Here is a 19,438-nt window from a genome sequence, read left to right as displayed (position 1 = left end):
TTTGTATTGGGGAATTGAGTTCATTGGTGGTGAGAGATATTAGCGACCAATGATTATTTTTTCCTTATATTTTTGTTGTTAGAGGTGGGATTATATTTTGTGGTTATCTTCTTTTGAGTTTGTTGCAAGAAGATTTCTTTCTTACTTTTTCTAAGGTGTAGTTTCCTCTCCTTGGATTTTCCTATCGATTATCCTTTGTAGGGTTGGATTTTTGGAAAGATATTGTGTAAATTTGGTTTTGTCATGAAATATCTTGGTTTCTCCAGCTATCATAATTGAGAGTTTTGATGGATATAGTAGCCTGGGCTGGCATTTGTGTTCTCTTAGGGTCTGTATGACATCTGTCCAGGATCTTCTGGCTTTTATACTCTCTGGTGAGAAGTCTGGTGTAATTCCGATAGGTCTATCTTTATATGTTACTTGACCTTTTCCCCTTTCTGCTTTTAAGATTCTTTGTTTTGTGCATTTGGTCTTTTGACTATTATGTGACAGGAGGAATTTCTTTTCCAGGCCAATTTATTTTCAGTTCTGTAGGATTCTTGCATATTTATGGTCATCTCTTTCTTTAGGTTAGGGAAGTTTTCTTCTATAATTTTATTGAATATATTTATTGTCCCTTTAAGTTGGAAATCTATCTCTTTTATTCTTATGATCCTTAGGTTTGATCTTCTCATTGTGTCATGGACTTCCTGGATATTTTGGGTTAGGAGCTTTTTTTTTTTTTAATAAAAAAAATTGTATTTACTTAGAAGCATTCAGAATGTCAACAAAACAGCCGCCATTTTTTTGCAATTACAGAGTGGTATTCAGTTAACAGAACAACAATTACCTTCGTATAAGCTGCATCAGAGACAACTGAAGATGGAAAAAAAACCAAAAGAAAAAAAAAACAAAAACAAACAAAAAAAAGAAACCAAAAACCAAACTACTGTCCCCATATATAACTAATTTGTGCTGTGCACCAACAAGAACCTGCTTTAATTTCCATGCCAATTTACAACCCCCAGACTGTACCAGGCAAGATTAGTGGCTATTGAAAATACCACCAGGACAGGGCTAGCTAAAGACACATTCGGTAGTGTGTTAACTATACAAAAAAAGACACTCTACAGTTTAAAAACAAATCTTACACAGCCTTACATTTCGATTTTTTTTCTTTAAAAGGAGTGAGTTGTGTACAGGGGGGTTAAATGCTTTATAGACAAGAAAAAAAACTGCGCTAGAACCAACTTATTCATCATCATCTTCTTCTTCTTCCTCTTCCTCTTCTTCCTCCTCTTCCTCATCCTCTTCATCCTCCTCGTCGTCTTCCTCTTCCTTCTTTTTCTTGCTCTTCTCAGCCTTGACCACCCCCTTTTTCGCTGCATCAGGTTTTCCTTTAGCTCTGTAGGCAGCAATATCCTTCTCATACTTCTCCTTCAGCTTGGCGGCCTTCTTTTCATAGGGCTGCTTGTCATCCGCAGCAGTGTTGTTCCACATCTCTCCTAGTTTCTTCGCAACATCACCAATGGATAAGCCAGGATGCTCGCCTTTGATTTTTGGGCGGTACTCAGAACAGAACAAGAAGAAGGCCGAAGGAGGCCTCTTGGGGGCATTGGGGTCCTTGAACTTCTTTTTGGTCTCCCCTTTGGGGGGGATGTAGGTTTTCATTTCTCTTTCATAACGAGCCTTGTCAGCCTTTGCCATATCTTCAAATTTCCCCTTTTCTTTAGCAGACATGGTCTTCCACCTCTCTGAGCACTTCTTGGAGAACTCTGAGAAGTTGACAGAAGCATCCGGGTGCTTCTTCTTGTGCTCCTCCCGGCAGGTTTGCACAAAGAATGCATATGAGGACATTTTGCCTCTCGGCTTCTTAGGATCTCCTTTGCCCATGTTTAGTTGATTTTCCTCCGCGAGGCACAGAGTCGCCCAGTGCCCGTCCGGCTCTCGCTTGCCCCGGCGCTGTCTCTATGGAGCTCAATGTACTGCAATGGCTGAGGGTTAGGAGCTTTTTGCATTTTGCATTTTCTTTGATGATTTTGTCAAGGTTCTTATGGTATCTCCTGCATTCTCTTTTATCTCTTCTATTCTGTTGGTAATGCTTGGGTCTAGGACTCATGATCTCTTTCATAGGTTTTCTCATCTCCTTGGTTGTCTCACTTTGTGATTTCTTTATAGTTCCTATTTCCACTTTTAGATACTGGATGGTTTTGGTCAATTCCTTCACCTCTTTGATTGATTTTTTGTGTTTCCTGTTTAAGGGCTTCTATATGTTTACCTGTGTTGTCCTGCATTTCTTTATGTCCTTCTTAAATTCCTCTAACATCATCATGAGCTGTGATTTTAAACCAAAATTTGCTTTCATTGTGTTGGGTTATCCAGGGCTTGCTGTGGTGGGAGGAACTGTTCTGATGATGCCATGTGGCCTTATGTTCTGTGGCTTAGGTTCTTGTCCTTGCCTCTTGCCATCTGCTTATCTGTGGTATTAGCTGGTCTTGCTGTCTCTGACAGTGGCTTTACCCTCCTGTAAGCCTGTGTGTCAGCACTACTGGGAGACCAGCTCCCCCCTCCAGGGGCTTCTGGGTAGAGAGAGCTGTGGCACAGGGTCAGCTCAGGGCACAGATAGGAACCAAAAGTATTCTGTCCCAGACTGCTCCTCAGTTCTTGTGTCCTGAGGGCTCCAGGCCGGTTCCTCTTGGGCTGGGAATATGAGCAGAATTGGTGGTCTCACCTGTGGTCTCAGGTGTGTCAGCACTCCTGGGAGACCAGCTTTCTCACAGCAGGATCTGGGTACAGACAAGTGTGTGGCACTGGTCAGCTCTGGGCATAAACCCTAAGCTTGTGTTGTTTATCTATGTACTGGAGGATGGTTAAATTCCCAGTGGTTAGCCCCCTAATGAAAATCGGTCCTTCTCCACCTGCACCCATGCTAGAAGCCATCAAATGTAGAGAGTCACACTTCAGCATCATCGCAAATTTTAAGAATTCTCTTTGATGCTCTCCCTTTTAAGCTATTACCTTTGGGGCACGGCTTGGAGGAGTAGAGGTTGTCACAATAACCTTCCATGCCTCTGTTTCTCAACTGTGCATCTGTAGTCACCAACATCATTGCCAAAGAAGCCTTTTTGCTCTTTACAATCATCTGGAACTCAGATCCTGGACTTTCTCATGGTTTTTCGTAACAGAATAGACCACAAACGTGGCACCCGTTGCTGTTGAACCTGGATAAGGCCCTCAAAGGCAGTATGGATAATGAACTCCATTATGGTACAAGCCACTCACATCAATATGGCTCCCAGTGGTGGCATGGGCCAGGGACATTAGCCTGAATTTAGACTGCAGCATAGATCATAAACATCCTTATGTACTTTGGTGGCAACGTGGACTATGGACATCAAGACAGAGAATGAATCACTTTAACAAAGAAGAGAATTGGCTGCTATAAGCATTTTTCTTATTACTGTACTTTCTGCCCAGTCTCTTGTGCTATGAAGCCAAGAGGACTGCAGTAGTGCCTACCCAGAACTGAAATTCATTTTGGAACTAATGTGGCAAATCTCATCTGGATCCAAACAGTGGATAAAAACTGACTCAAAGTGCTGACTTTAGAAATTCAATATTTACAAGGACAGGATAACAATTAAGAAAGAAGGGAACTTAATTGATGACTGGGTAGATTGGTCTTCCCTTGAGCCCCAGTTGACTAGCATATTAGTCAAATCACTATAGTACTTATCCCAACATTTGTATTTTGAAAACCTGTGGTCACTCATCTGACTTCACCTCTGGGATTTGGCCCACATAACAATTGATTATGATGCTGGCTAGTAAGAAAGGGAAGTCATATTCTGTATCATTTTAAAACTCCCTCTTTTACACAGAGACATTAAGAGCAGGTAGCAAAGAATAGGGGAAAAAAAAGATATATTTTAGTTGTAGTTGGGTAATGTTTACCAAAAGGACACTTTCCATAATACTCTTTGTGGTTCCTATTTTAGGGATGTACCTCTTGGAGGGCTAAAAACATTTTTTTAGCTTTAAATTTAGTTGTCCATTTGTGTGTGTGTGTGTGTGTGTGTGTGTGTGTGTGTGTGTGTGTGTGTCTACGAGTGCCATGTGTTAGTCCTCATCATCCACCTTGTTTGAGTCAGGCTCTCTTGTTTATTATTGTGTATAGCCGGTTGGTTAGCCCATGAGCCTTGGAGTGTTTTCCTGACTCCACCTCTCATCTCACCATAGGAGCACCAGGACTGAAGACGTGTGCCTCTATATCCTGCATTACATGGATTCTGGGGCTTGAGCTCTGGTTTTCATGCTTGTTTAGGAAATTCTTTACCCACTGATCCATCTCTTTAGTCTAGAAAGGCTTAATTTGCTTTCAGAATATTCCTCTCAGTGGGGGCATGAGAAAGTCTTTTGTTAAGTGTGGGATAGACTCATATGGGATTATGTTTTAGGAAGACATTGTAACTCTACTGATGCATGATTCATCAGTGTAAAATAAGAAAAGATATCTACTTTTGTATGGATAATACTGTGGGATGATGACTACTTTGAACTGAATCACAATTTCTGTATCTTTATTCATTCTGAATGTGCATTTGTTGAAATGGGTAGGATAGGCAACAAGTTTTAGCAAGCAAATTTGAACAACCAATAATTCCTTTTAGTATAAATTTGTTCTGTGCAATGGTTATATTTTATTTTTCAAATATCTTTAATTTTTATTATAACTTTATTAATTTAAAAAATTAATTTAAATATATTTTGATCGTTTTCTCTCCCAAGTCCTTCCAGATCCCGTCTTTCTCTCTTCCCACTCAAGTTTAAGTCCTTTCTCAAACAAACACTCAATACCATAAACCCTCCAAATCAAGAAAACAAAATAAAACACTCTCCCACAACACCAAAACCTCACTAAACTGTAATCAAATAAAACCACATTCAAAAAACTTTGAAGTCCATTTATATGCTGTTCAACTACTCCTGAACGTAAGGCCAGCTCAGGAGTGGTCTATATATCAGTGTCACTATAGTAAAGAAAACTGTTTTCCCATGTCTCAGGAGGTATCAATGACAGTTCAGTTGTTAACCTTTACTATAATGCCTAGGTATTCATTCATTCATTCATTCATTCATTCATTCATTCATTCATTCTCTCATTCATTTATTAATTCCCTCCCTCATTCATTCATTTATTCATTCATTCATTTATACATTCATTCACTTTTAAAAAACATGGCAAAATAAAATATAAAACAGGAACTATTGCATCAAATTTGGTCAACACAAACCAACGGGAGGAAAAGAGCCCAAGAGAAGGCACAAGAATCAGAGACTCGCTCAGGAATCTCATAAAAAATATTAAAGTAGAAGTCATAATATAAGCACAGAGGACCTGGTGCAGACCTGTGTAGGTCCTGTGTATGGTGTTTCAGTCTTTGTGAGCACCATGCAATGATTATATTTTAAAAAATAATCTGAAGCTCAATGCCATGTTGTCTATTTTATTTTTGTTTTATTCTTTGAGACAGATAAGGTATCTATACTCCATAGGGGCCAGTAATTCACTATGTATCTGAGGATGACTTTGAACTCCTAATCTTCCTTCCTCCACATAACAAGGGCTAGGATTAGGCACATATGCCAACAGGTCTGGCTTGGGTTCTGTATTTTACTTCACAGAATCACCAAGTCTTTGTATGATATTTTCTTTTCTATTATTTTTATTGGAAATAAATTATATTTGGATATTTTATATTTACATTACAAATGTTATCCCTTTCCTGGTTTTCAGTACAAAGATCCCTATCCCATTTCCATCCCCGTTCTTCTATGAGGGTGTTCCCCTCCCTAACTAACCCCACCTTCCTGCCTCCTCACCCTGACATTCACCTACACTGGTGTGGGAGGAAAGCCTTGGCAGGATCAAGGGCTATTACTCCCATTGATGTTCCACCAGGTCATCCTCTGCTACATATGCAGCTGGACCCATGGGCAGTCCATGTGCTCTCTTTGGGTAATGGTTTAGTTTCTGAGAGCTCTAGTTGCTTGTTATTGTCGTTCTATTTGGTTGGTAGTACCCTCATCTCCTTCAATCCTTTCTCTTACTCCTCCAACTGGGACCCCATTCTCAGTTCAATGGTTGGCTGTGAGCATTCACCTCTGCATTTGTCACGCTCTGTCTTTATCTCTCAGGAGACTGATATATCAGGCACATCCTGTCAGCATGCACTTCTTGGTTTCACCAATTTTGTCTAGTTTTTGTTGCTATATATATTGGCTAGATCCCCAGGTAAGGCAGACTCTGAATGGCGATTCTTTCAGTCTCAGCTCCAAACATTGTCTCCATATCTCCTCTTAAGAACACTTTTGTTTCCCCTTTTAAGAAGGACTGAAAAATCCAAACTTTGGTCATCCATCTTCTTGAGCTTCATGTGGTCTGGACATTATATCTTGGATAATCCAAGCTTTTGGGCTAATATTCACGTATCAGTGAGTGCATACAAAGTCTGTGGGGTTGCTTTTTGGTGATTGGGTTGCCTGACGATGATATTTTCTAATCCCATCCATTTGCCTATGAACTTCATGAAGTCATTGTTTGTGATAACTGAGTAGTACTCCATCGTGTAGATGTACGACATTTTCTGTATCGATTCCTCTGTTGAAGCGTATCTGGTTTCTTTCCAGCTTATGGCTGTTATAAATAAGGCTGCTATGAATATTATGGAGCACGTGTCGAGGTATATGTTGGAGAATCACTTGGGTATATGTCCAGAAATGGTATAACTGGGTGCTAAGGTGATACTATGTCCATTTTCTGAGGAACCACTGGAATAATTTCCAGTATTGTTGTAAAACTTTGTTAATAATTCTAATCTGTGGTCTCCAATAGCACTATGTGTGCCTCGATAACTAAGAATTGGAATGAAATAAATATAATAAAATTTCCTTTTTATTATGCAATAAAACCTTAGACAGGAACCCCACTACATTCAAGATTGTACTTGTTAATCAGATTATAGACATCATTCAGTAAATTCACAAATTCTACAGTGAAGAAACAAGGGAAAATGGCTATTCCGTCTTTAGATGCGACCTTGAGAAGCAGTCCCTGAGAGAAGGAATTCTCCTTGTTGAGCTCCTTGAGGGACTTTGTCTCAAATCTGAAGAATCTCTTAGGCTTCCATATTATCATTTCCCAAACGTTGCAGGAACAACACGATCTGATTAGGCTTTCTATTCTGCTTCTCATAGTAAGGATTTGGCCTGTTTTAGGTTATAACCCCATAAACATCAGCTTCAGGGGTCATGAACTCAAGCAGTGTTCAGGAAAAACATAGCCCAGGGAGTGCTATATTCTGGATTTATACACTGGGACATTCTGGTACTTTTGAAAGTACCTATCTTCTCATTAGGCCAGCAGAGTCTTAGCATCCACTCTGAGGGTGGCTTTGCTCTAAGAGCTCACTCAGCATTCCTGGAGGAGAAGTCAAGGCTATTATGCTCTAAGAAACCTCTTCCAAATTATTGGCATTCCAAAACCTGAGATTTTTCAAAACATCAAACAGGGATTCTAGATTCTCTGTAATAAGTACTTCAGAGTCAGACATTGCACAAAACTCATAGTATAAGTATTCACAGCATGATACTTGCATGTGTTATCCAAGGGATTCCAGGATACCTCCAAAGTGATCACATAGGTCAGTAGCAATGATGTTTAAACTGGGGCTCCAGATATCCACACTGGTCTTACCTTAAAATTGTGAGAGAGAAATTGTGAGAGAGAAATTGTGAGAACAATATTCAGATTCCTAGCTCTCACATATTAAAGGTTGCACAAATATGCAAATGTGAATGCATAAAAACAATGGGGAACAAAAGAAAGAGGATGAAGTAGTAATGTATGAGAGAGTTGGAGATACAGAAAAGCACACACATACACACACACACACACACACACACACAGAAGGAGAAAGAGAGAAAGAGAGAGGGGAGATACAGAATTACATACAGAAAAGTCAAATGAAGCAATATTTTCTCAGAATATAAGGCACAGGGAACAGGAGGAACTGTCAAGTAGTGAGATGGAGTGGGTACAGGCTTCTTGAACTGCTACCATAATTTTGAGTTACCAAGCACATGGAAGAAAGTACAATGTCATGACTAAGTCACATCAGCTAGAATCTCACACTAGTCACTAATCAAGGTTTTTCAAAATGCATCCTAGGTAAGCAAACTTCATTGCCTCAAGCAGTGAGCTCTGACAATTATAACACAGGCTCTTGTTTTCATTTGGAGGAAGCTGAAGGTTTTACTTACAATCTCAATCTTGACTAAGAATCTTATTCTTCTGCTCCTCTAAGTAGCATCTTTTCTATTACTTTTATGATTTCTTTATTCTTTCCCTTTCCTATCATATAGTTCAATCCAAGGAAGTTGGAAATGTATGTAAGAAGTGAACGACTCAACCGCAGAAACACTATTACAAGTTCTGATTTATTTGTGGAAGGTGAAGTTGATCTCAAAGAACCTAAGGTTTGTGGGAGAGGATGAAGAGGTTGTTTGTTGGTTAGAGGGGGTGCATTATGATAAACAGATCTTCCTAATGTGATACAGAAGTGTGATGGTGGCTCTTAACTGTCAAACTGACAGAAGTTGAATCACTTGGGAAGAGAGTCTCAATGAAGGATTGGCTAAACCGGGTTGCCCTGTGGACATTTCTGTGAGAGACTGTCTTGACTATTTTAATTAATACGGGAAGCCCCTGCTTAAAAGTGGGTGGCAGCATGCCTTGGTTTTGAAGCCTGTTTCTGACTGTAGATGTGACTTACTGCTTCAGATTTCAGTTTCAACTTCCCTGCAATGATGGTCTGTAACCTTGAATTGCAGCCTAATTTTCAAATGTAGTTGGTTTTACTCTATCATTTTCTTTGATTTAGTGCTAAAGTGTAGCAAAGCCCTAGGTCAATTTATTTTCTATTTCTTCTTAAGATGAATTTTCCTTTTTAATTGACACTGTACCTTATGCATATGTGCAAACTAAGCAAGCTATTTTAGAAGGGAATCATACAAAATGGAAAAATTAACAGTTTCTAAGGAATACTTAACAATGGATTGAGTTTGTAGTTGCTGACGGGGTGGGGAGAAGCTAGACAATGTCATGTACACTGAAGACCAGTAAGGTACTAGAAATTGGATCCAGTTGGGGGGAGATGGGATGAATTATCTTTTACTACTATTTCTTAAAATTGTAGTTATGCTTATCCTTTGTGCAAATTTCATAATAAAAGTGAACGGAGTGCTTTTCTATGTTTGTAGGCTACCTGACCAATATGTCAGTCTTTGACTGAGGCAAATTGAGTTGATTTTGTAACTCAATGAAAATTCCGAATTTCAATTAGTTTATTTCTATGTAATGCTGAAGTCAAACTTTCATTTTCTGAGTCAGGTGTATTTGCACGCCTCAATATGGACCAGTCTGTGTGAGCAAATAGTTTGGCTTGACATAAAGTGGTAATATAAATCACCAACTGGGCCTTACATTTAGCACTGACTAGTTCACTGACAGGCACCAGCTGGAAGGATGCCATTTGTTAAGTGGCTGTGATATAGATCACTCTCTGTTGCTAAATTAGAGATGACCTATGCTAAATTGCACTTGTGCAGTTCAACTTTGCAGTGGACCACGGATACAGGTAGTGATCTATCAACCTTTCGTGATTACATCACTTTTAAGGGAAAATATTATTGGTGTTTGCCAGACTTCAGTACAGGATTAAATCCTTGTCTTGATCTCTTAGTTCAGACACAGTGCCCTCTGCTTTAGGCTACAGCCTTAGGAAACCTACTATAGGAGCATTATAATGTCTTTCTTTGTGGGTACACTACTCAAACTACCCTGCTCTTCTGTTTCCTCTGGTGTAAATACGGAGGGCTTACGTAAGCAATATTTAAAGTGACTTAGATACCAACACGTCATGGTCCTATAGTGTGAGCGTCACTTTCAGTATGTTCATGATATTCCTTATGACTTAAAAAAAATTAGCTTATAAAGAATCAGGCTCCATTGTGGAATTTTTCGAGCAACATTTGCTTTCATCATTTCTCTATTCTCTCCTCCACTCCCCCCTACCCCTCCCACTTTCATGTCACGTGTATGTGTTGTCACTTCCCTAGTTCTCAATACTTCTTGTTCTTCTCTTGTGGTCGCCTATCCAGTTTTGTACTCTGACAACTCCCTAAATAACTTAAGAAATAAATTAGTATTACCTGTTTAATGATAAAAGCAGGACTGAGGCTGGAGAGAAGGCTCGCTGGCTAAAGGCATTGTCTCCTCTTGTACAGGACTTGGGTGTGATTCCTAGTGCTCATGTTCTAGCTCACAACCATCTGTCACTCCAGTTCCAGGGGGAACTGTCACTCTGTTCTGGCCTTTGCTGACACCAGGCACAAACCTGGTGTACGTGCAGACAAAACGCTCCTACCCATACAATGAAATAGAAATGTGTGCTAAAAGAAAAGAAAAGAAAAGAAAACCAGAGCTCAGAAAGCATGGTGCTCCCAAATATAAAATCTATTTCAAGGAAATTTTAGACACTGTTGAGACAGACTAACATTTGTATTGATGCTTATATATAAAACATTTGATATACAACAGAGGTAGAACTGCAAGTCTGTGGTGGAATACTTGGACTAGGTCATGCATAGTGCTGGAACAAATGGTTATCCTTATGGAAAATATGAAATTGGATCTCTAATTTACATTTATATACAATAATCAAATCCAGATGGTTTTATGGGGTGTAAGTATAAAATACAAAAGTGTTAGTATAACAAAACCTTTTGCTGGAGGATAAAAGGGTTTCTTGAATGAAGCAAAAGGTGTGATCTAGAAAAATAACATTGAAATTTTACTGCGTTGAAATATATTAAAAGAAAACTACATGAGTGCAGTAAGAAATCAAGATGCGAGAGTATTGTTCAAAGTTTAATGCTTGATGGAGAAATTAAATGTGATCTCAGCAGTTTGAATGGAGCAGGAAGGAGAGGTAAAATTTGTAAGTTAGGATCTTGGCCAAATCAAGAGAGAAGACAAGGGAGACAAATTCGTCATCTGTGTCAATATAGATTAAATTGGATAAACCCAGAACCTGAGCAATGCCAACTGCATCAAAAACAGTGAACACAGAAAGAGAAATGTCTAAAGGGATTTGCCTTAGAGCAAAGAGCAGGGAGGGCACATTTCACTTGTCATTTTGTACACTGTGAACTGCTAAGGGGTTTAGTTCACATGTACATGCTCACTATATAATTAAAATAACACAATTAAATGGGTAGAAAAATAAGTATGACTAAGTTGTAGGCTTCGACCTCATTTTCTAACCAGAACTTTCAATACGACACAAGAGGATCAAGTTGGCAGGTTAGATCGTAAGCATTGCATCTGTTAAGTCCCTGGAGAGATGATTGCATTTCTCAAATAAGGCAGAAGCAGGTTGGAAAGTGTTTCAATCCTTCTCTCAAGTCTCCTCTGTTTACATGATTCATGGGGAACAGATGGCCCAGCTGTCTGTATTTAAGAGAAGTGTGTGGGGGTTTTCATCGTTTGTAATCAATGAAGCAATAATTGCAACCATTTCACATAAACTGGACTCCATTAAAAGTGGTGTTTTAATTTGTGAATGAGATGGAGAGACAAAGAAAAGGTTGGATGATGGGAGTATAATTACAGCACATTGAGGAAAGGGTCTTTAACATTGAAGCAGCTAAACCCCTCACTAGAGCGCTGTCAGCAATATGTTGGGGGAAATGGACTATGTCTGTCCTGGACTGCTCTAACACTACCTGAACAATTTGACAGCATATCTGGTATTTTATTCAGAGCTGACATATTCCCTTTCATCCAACAAACATTACTGTTACTAAGAATATATTGGAATCAAGTCAACTTTGAGAGCTAGGGGTAAAAGCTTTATTTCTTTTTCTCTAAACCCCTTCTACGTTTAAATATTATTATTTAACTGCTATTAACTCCCTCCCTTGTGAGAATGCTTCTCAGGTAAAAGAATGCAAATGCTTTGTGTCTCTCACCTTAATGTTCAATAATGGTAGAAAATTAGAGTTACAGAATTAAACACATGGACAAAAATAAATTTTGCTCACTTCATGGGGTTTTGGAATGTATAAATACAGTCATGCCATTCTTAGTTGTGTCTTTTAAATATTGAGTCTTCAGAATATCTTAACACCATAGTAACAAAAATTTAAAGGGATGGTCCCCAGCTGCTAATGCACACATAATGACCCAATTTTTTCACTCCACAGCAACATAGTCCAGCTGTGTCTATATAATTTTTCCAAATTTGTTCATTTCAAATGGCTTCCAGTTGGTATGATGGCCAATGTTCTACAGAACAGGTAATGGTAAAGAACAGAATTACATAAGAAACTCCCTTTCTAGTCCTTTCTGTTATGTGGAAAGACTAAGGAATATATAATAATAAATATAAATATATTTGGCTTTGAAGACCCATACATTCTCTTGCCAAACTCTGCCAAAGTAGTGCAAAAATGGCCATGTGCAATAAGTAAATGGATATATTATATGCCACATAAAATTTTATTCACAGAACAGGTAGTTGACAGGTTATTTACTTTTACCCTAAACTATTTTTTCAACCTTTTATGACATGACTCAAAATACTGTAATATATTTATTTGGAAATTTATATGGCAAAAACATACATACATTTACACACAAGAAATGAAGATCTTTCTATCTTTGTGGCCAAGATGATCATTGCATTTCTTGTAACATAGTAGTTGGTTAATCCACAGAAGTCATCTTCTTCTTCTTCTTCTTCTTCTTCTTCTTCTTCTTCTTCTTCTTCTTCTTCTTCTTCTTCTTCTTCTTCTTCTTCTTCTTCTTCTTTTTTGTTTTTTATATTTTATTCTATAACACATTTCTTTTCTTTCTTTTTTTTTTATTAACTTGAGTACTTCTTATATACATTTCAAGTGTTATTCCCTTTCCCGGTTTCCGGGTAAACACCCCCCTCCCCCCTCCCCTTCCTTATGGGTGTCCCCCTCCCAACCCTCCCCCCATTGCCGCCCTCCCCCCATAGTCTAGTTCACTGGGGGTTCAGTCTTAGCAGGACCCAGGGCTTCCCCTTCCACTGGTGCTCTTACTAGGATATTCATTGCTACCTATGGGGTCAGAGTCCAGGGTCAGTCCATGTATAGTATTTAGGTAGTGGCTTAGTCCCTGGAAGCTCTGGTTGCTTGACATTGTTGTACTTTTGGGGTCTCGAGCCCCTTCAAGCTCTTCCAGTTCTTTCTCTGATTCCTTCAACGGGGGACCTATTCTCAGTTCAGTGGTTTGCTGCTGGCATTCGCCTCTGTATTTGCTGTATTCTGGCTGTGTCTCTCAGGAGCGATCTACATCCGGCTCCTGTCGGTCTGCACTTCTTTGCTTCATCCATCTTGTCCAATTGGGTGGCTGTATATGTATGGGCCACCTGTGGGGCAGGCTCTGAATGGGTGTTCCTTCAGTCTCTGTTTTAATCTTTGCCTCTCCCTTCCCAGCCAAGGGTATTCTTTTTCCTCATTTAAAGAAGGAGTGAAGCATTCACATTTTGATCATCCGTCTTGAGTTTCGTTTGTTCTAGTGATCTAGGGTAATTCAAGCATTTGGGCTAATAGCCACTTATCAATGAGTGCATACCATGTATGTCTTTCTGTGATTGGGTTAGCTCACTCAGGATGATATTTTCCAGTTCCAACCATTTGCCTACGAATTTCATAAACTCGTTGTTTTTGATAGCTGAGTAATATTCCATTGTGTAGATGTACCACATTTTCTGTATCCATTCCTCTGTTGAAGGGCATCTGGGTTCTTTCCATTTTCTGGCTATTATAAATAAGGCTGCGATGAACATAGTGGAGCACGTGTCTCTTTTATATGTTGAGGCATCTTTTGGGTATATGCCCAAGAGAGGTATAGCTGGATCCTCAGGCAGTTCAATGTCCAATTTTCTGAGGAACCTCCAGACTGATTTCCAGAATGGTTTTACCAGTCTGCAATCCCACCAACAATGGAGGAGTGTTCCTGTTTCTCCACATTCTCGCCAGCATCTGCTGTCACCTGAGTTTTTGAACTTAGCCATTCTCACTGGTGTGAGGTGAAATCTCAGGGTTGTTTTGATTTGCATTTCCCTTATGACTAAAGATGGTGAACATTTCTTTAGGTGTTTCTCAGCCATTCGGCATTCCTCAGCTGTGAATTCTTTGTTTAGCTCTGAACCCCATTTTTTAATAGGGTTATTTGTTTCCCTGCGGTCTAACTTCTTGAGTTCTTTGTATATTTTGGATATAAGGCCTCTATCTGTTGTAGGATTGGTAAAGATCTTTTCCCAATCTGTTGGTTGCCGTTTTGTCCTAACCACAGTGTCCTTTGCCTTACAGAAGCTTTGCAGTTTTATGAGATCCCATTTGTCGATTCTTGATCTTAGAGCATAAGCCATTGGTGTTTTGTTCAGGAAATTTTTTCCAGTGCCCATGTGTTCCAGATGCTTCCCTAGTTTTTCTTCTATTAGTTTGAGTGTGTCTGGTTTGATGTGGAGGTCCTTGATCCACTTGGACTTAAGCTTTGTACAGGGTGATAAGCATGGATCGATCTGCATTCTTCTACATGTTGCCCTCCAGTTGAACCAGCACCATTTGCTGAAAATGCTATCTTTTTTCCATTTGATGGTTTTGGTTCCTTTGTCAAAAATCAAGTGACCATACATGTGTGTGTTCATTTCTGGGTCTTCAATTCTATTCCATTGGTCTACCTGTCTGTCTCTGTACCAATACCATGGAGTTTTTATCACTATTGCTCTGTAATACTGCTTGAGTTCAGGGATAGTGATTCCCCCTGAAGTCCTTTTATTGTTGAGGATAGTTTTAGCTATCCTGGGTTTTTTGTTATTCCAGATGAATTTGCAAATTGTTCTGTCTAACTCTTTGAAGAATTGGATTGGTATTTTGATGGGGATTGCATTGAATCTGTAGATCGCTTTTGGTAAAATGGTCATTTTTTCTATATTAATCCTGCGAATCCATGAGCATGGGAGATCTTTCCATCTTCTGAGGTCTTCTTCAATTTCTTTCTTCAGTGTCTTGAAGTTCTTATTGTACAAATCTTTTACTTGCTTGGTTAAAGTCACACCGAGGTACTTTATATTATTTGGGTCTATTATGAAGGGTGTCGTTTCCCTAATTTCTTTCTCGGCTTGTTTCTCTTTTGTATAGAGGAAGGCAACTGATTTATTTGAGTTAATTTTATGCCCAGCCACTTTGCTGAAGTTGTTTATCAGCTTTAGTAGTTCTCTGGTGGAACTTTTGGGATCACTTAAATATACTATCGTGTCATCTGCAAATAGTGATATTTTGACCTCTTCTTTTCCGATCTGTATCCCCTTGATCTCCTTTTGTTGTCTGATTGCTCTGGCTAGAACTTCAAGAACTATATTGAATAAGTAGGGAGAGAGTGGGCAGCCTTGTCTAGTCCCTGATTTTAGTGGGATTGCTTCAAGTTTCTCTCCATTTAGTTTAATGTTAGCAACTGGTTTGCTGTATATGGCTTTTACTATGTTCAGGTATGGGCCTTGAATTCCTATTCATTCCAGGACTTTTATCATGAAGGGGTGTTGAATTTTGTCAAATGCTTTCTCAGCATCTAATGAAATGATCATGTGGTTCTGTTCTTTCAGTTTGTTTATATAATGGATCACGTTGATGGTTTTCCGTATATTAAACCATCCCTGCATGCCTGGGATGAAGCCTACTTGATCATGGTGGATGATTGTTTTGATGTGCTCTTGAAATCGGTTTGCCAGAATTTTATTGAATATTTTTGCATCGATATTCATAAGGGAAATTGGTCTGAAGTTCTCTTTCTTTGTTGTGTCTTTGTGTGGTTTAGGTATAAGAGTAATTGTGGCTTCGTAGAAGGAATTCGGTAGTGCTCCATCTGTTTCAATTTTGTGGAATAGTTTGGATAATATTGGTATGAGGTCTTCTATGAAGGTTTGATAGAATTCTGCACTAAACCCGTCTGGACCTGGGCTCTTTTTGGTTGGGAGACCTTTAATGACTGCTTCTATTTCCTTAGGAGTTATGGGGTTGTTTAACTGGTTTATCTGTTCCTGATTTAACTTCGATACCTGGTATCTGTCTAGGAAATTGTCCATTTCCTGAAGATTTTCAAATTTTGTTGAATATAGGTTTTTATAGTAAGATCTGATGATTTTTTGAATTTCCTCTGAATCTGTAGTAATGTCTCCCTTTTCATTTCTGATTTTGTTAATTTGGACGCACTCTCTGTGTCCTCTCGTTAGTCTGGCTAAGGGTTTATCTATCTTGTTGATTTTCTCAAAGAACCAACTTTTGGTTCTGTTGATTCTTTCTATGGTCCTTTTTGTTTCTACTTGGTTGATTTCAGCTCTGAGTTTGATTATTTCCTGCCTTCTACTCCTCTTGGGTGTATGTGCTTCTTTTTGTTCTAGAGCTTTTAGGTGTGCTGTCAAGCTGCTGACATATGCTCTTTCCTGTTTCTTTCTGCAGGCACTCAGCGCTATGAGTTTTCCTCTTAGCACAGCTTTCATTGTGTCCCATAAGTTTGGGTATGTTGTACCTTCATTTTCATTAAATTCTAAAAAGTCTTTAATTTCTTTCTTTATTTCTTCCTTGACCAGGTTATCATTGAGTAGAGCATTGTTCAATTTCCACATATATGTGGGCATTCTTCCCTTATTGTTATTGAAGACCAGTTTTAGGCCGTGGTGGTCCGATAGCACGCATGGGATTATTTCTATCTTTCTGTACCTGTTGAGGCCCTTTTTTTTTTTTTTTAAGAAAAAAATATTTTTTTTATTAACTTGAGTATTTCTTATATACATTTCGAGTGTTATTCCCTTTCCCGGTTTCTGGGTAAACATCCCCCTCAGCCCTCCCCTTCCTTATGGGTGTTCCCCTCCCAACCCTCCCCCCATTGCCGCCCTCCCCCCATAGACTAGTTCACTGGGGGTTCAGTCTTAGCAGGACCCAGGGCTTCCCCTTCCACTGGTGCTCTTACTAGGATATTCATTGCTACCTATGGGGTCAGAGTCCAGGGTCAGTCCATGTATAGTCTTTAGGTAGTGGCTTAGTCCCTGGAAGCTCTGGTTGCTTGGCATTGTTGTACTTTTGGGGTCTCGAGCCCCTTCAAGCTCTTCCAGTTCTTTCTCTGATTCCTTCAATAGGGGACCTATTCTCAGTTCAGTGGTTTGCTGCTGGCATTCGCCTCTATATTTGCTGTATTCTGGCTGTGTCTCTCAGGAGCGATCTACATCCGGCTCCTGTCGGTCTGCACTTCTTTGCTTCATCCATCTTGTCTAATTGGGTGGATATATATGTATGGGCCACATGTGGGGCAGGCTCTGAATGGGTGTTCCTTCAGTCTCTGTTTTAATCTTTGCCTCTCCCTTCCCTGCCAAGGGTATTCTTTTTCCTCATTTAAAGAAGGAGTGAAGCATTCACATTTTGATCATCCGTCTTGAGTTTCGTTTGTTCTAGGGATCTAGGGTAATTCAAGCATTTGGGCTAATAGCCACTTATCAATGAGTTGAGGCCCGTTTTTTGACCAATTATATGGTCAATTTTGGGGAAAGTACCATGAGGAGCTGAGAAGAAGGTATATCCTTTTGCTTTAGGGTAGAATGTTCTATAAATATCCGTTAAGTCCATTCGGCTCATGACTTCTCTTAGTCTGTCGACATCACTGTTTAATTTCTGTTTCCATGATCTGTCCATTGATGAGAGTGGTGTGTTGAAATCTCCCACTATTATTGTGTGAGGTGAAATGTGTGTTTTGAGCTTTAGTAAGGTTTCTTTTACGTATGTAGGTGCCCTTGTATTTGGGGCATAGATATTTAGGATTGAGAGTTCATGTTGGTCGATTTTTCCTTTGATGAATATGAAGTGTCCTTCCTTATCTTTTTTGATGAATTTTAGTTGAAAATTGATTTTATTTGATATTAGAATGGCTACTCCAGCTTGCTTCTTCTGACCATTTGCTTGGAAAGTTGTTTTCCAGCCTTTCACTCTGAGGTAGTGTCTGTCTTTGTCTCTGAGGTGTGTTTCCTGTAGGCAGCAGAATGCAGGGTCCTCGTTGTGTATCCTGTTTGTTAATCTATGTCTTTTTATTGGGGAGTTGAGGCCATTGATATTGAGAGATATTAAGGAATAGTGATTATTGCTTCCCGTTATATTCATATTTGGATGTGAGGTTATGTTTGTGTGCTTTCATTCTCTTTGTTTTGTTGCCAAGACGATTAGTTTCTTGCTTCTTCTAGGGTATAGCTTGCCTCCTTATGTTGGGCTTTACCATTTATTATCCTTTGTAGTGTTGGATTTGTGGAAAGATATTGTGTAAATTTGGTTTTGTCATGGAATATCTTGGTTTCTCCATCAATGTTAATTGAGAGTTTTGCAGGATACAGTAACCTGGGCTGGCATTTGTGTTCTCTTAGGGTCTGTATGACATCTGTCCAGGATCTTCTGGCCTTCATAGTTTCTGGCGAGAAGTCTGGTGTGATTCTGATAGGTCTGCCTTTATATGTTACTTGACCTTTTTCCCTTACTGCTTTTAATATTCTTTCTTTATTTTGTGCGTTTGGTGTTTTGACAATTATGTGACGGGAGGTGTTTCTTTTCTGGTCCAATCTATTTGGAGTTCTGTAGGCTTCCTGTATGTCTATGGGTATCTCTTTTTTTAGGTTAGGGAAGTTTTCTTCTATGATTTTGTTGAAGATATTTACTGGTCCTTTGAGCTGGGAGTCTTCACTCTCTTCTATACCTATTATCCTTAGGTTTGATCTTCTCATTGAGTCCTGGATTTCCTGTATGTTTTGGGCCAGTAGCTTTTTCCGCTTTACATTATCTTTGACAGTTGAGTCAATGATTTCTATGGAATCTTCTGCTCCTGAGATTCTCTCTTCCATCTCTTGTATTCTGTTGGTGAAGCTTGTATCTACAGCTCCTTGTCTCTTCTTTTGGTTTTCTATATCCAGGGTTGTTTCCATGTGTTCTTTCTTGATTGCTTCTATTTCCATTTTTAATTCCTTCAACTGTTTGATTGTGTTTTCCTGGAATTCTTTCAGGGATTTTTGTGTCTCCTCTCTATGGGCTTCTACTTGTTTATTTATGTTTTCCTGGAATTCTTTCAGGGATTTTTTCTGTCTCCTCTCTATGGGCTTCTACTTGTTTATGTTTTCCTGGAATTCTTTCAGGGATTTTTGCGATTCTTTCAGGCATTTTTGCGATTCCTCTCTGTAGGCTTCTACTTGTTCTCTAAGGGAGTTCTTCACGTCTTTCTTGAAGTCCTCCAGCATCATGATCAAATATGATTTTGGAACTAGATCTTGCTTTTCTG

General features: G+C 39.2%; 1 protein-coding gene across 1 annotated transcript; it reads right to left on the bottom strand.

Moving 5' to 3' along the window:
* Nucleotides 1-711: 711 nt before the first annotated feature.
* Nucleotides 712-1,972, bottom strand: Hmgb1l2 (high mobility group box 1 like 2). Its single transcript, XM_039100280.2, has one exon. The coding sequence runs from the start codon at nt 1,870-1,872 to the stop codon at nt 1,231-1,233; it is 642 nt and encodes a 213-aa protein (XP_038956208.1). The 5' UTR covers nt 1,873-1,972; the 3' UTR covers nt 712-1,230.
* Nucleotides 1,973-19,438: the final 17,466 nt, after the last annotated feature.

Source organism: Rattus norvegicus, chromosome X (assembly GCF_036323735.1).
Source record: "Rattus norvegicus strain BN/NHsdMcwi chromosome X, GRCr8, whole genome shotgun sequence".
In the NCBI taxonomy this organism is placed as follows: domain Eukaryota; kingdom Metazoa; phylum Chordata; class Mammalia; order Rodentia; family Muridae; genus Rattus; species Rattus norvegicus.
Note: the sequence above shows the minus strand (reverse complement) of the source record. Positions and strands in the feature narration are given on the sequence as shown.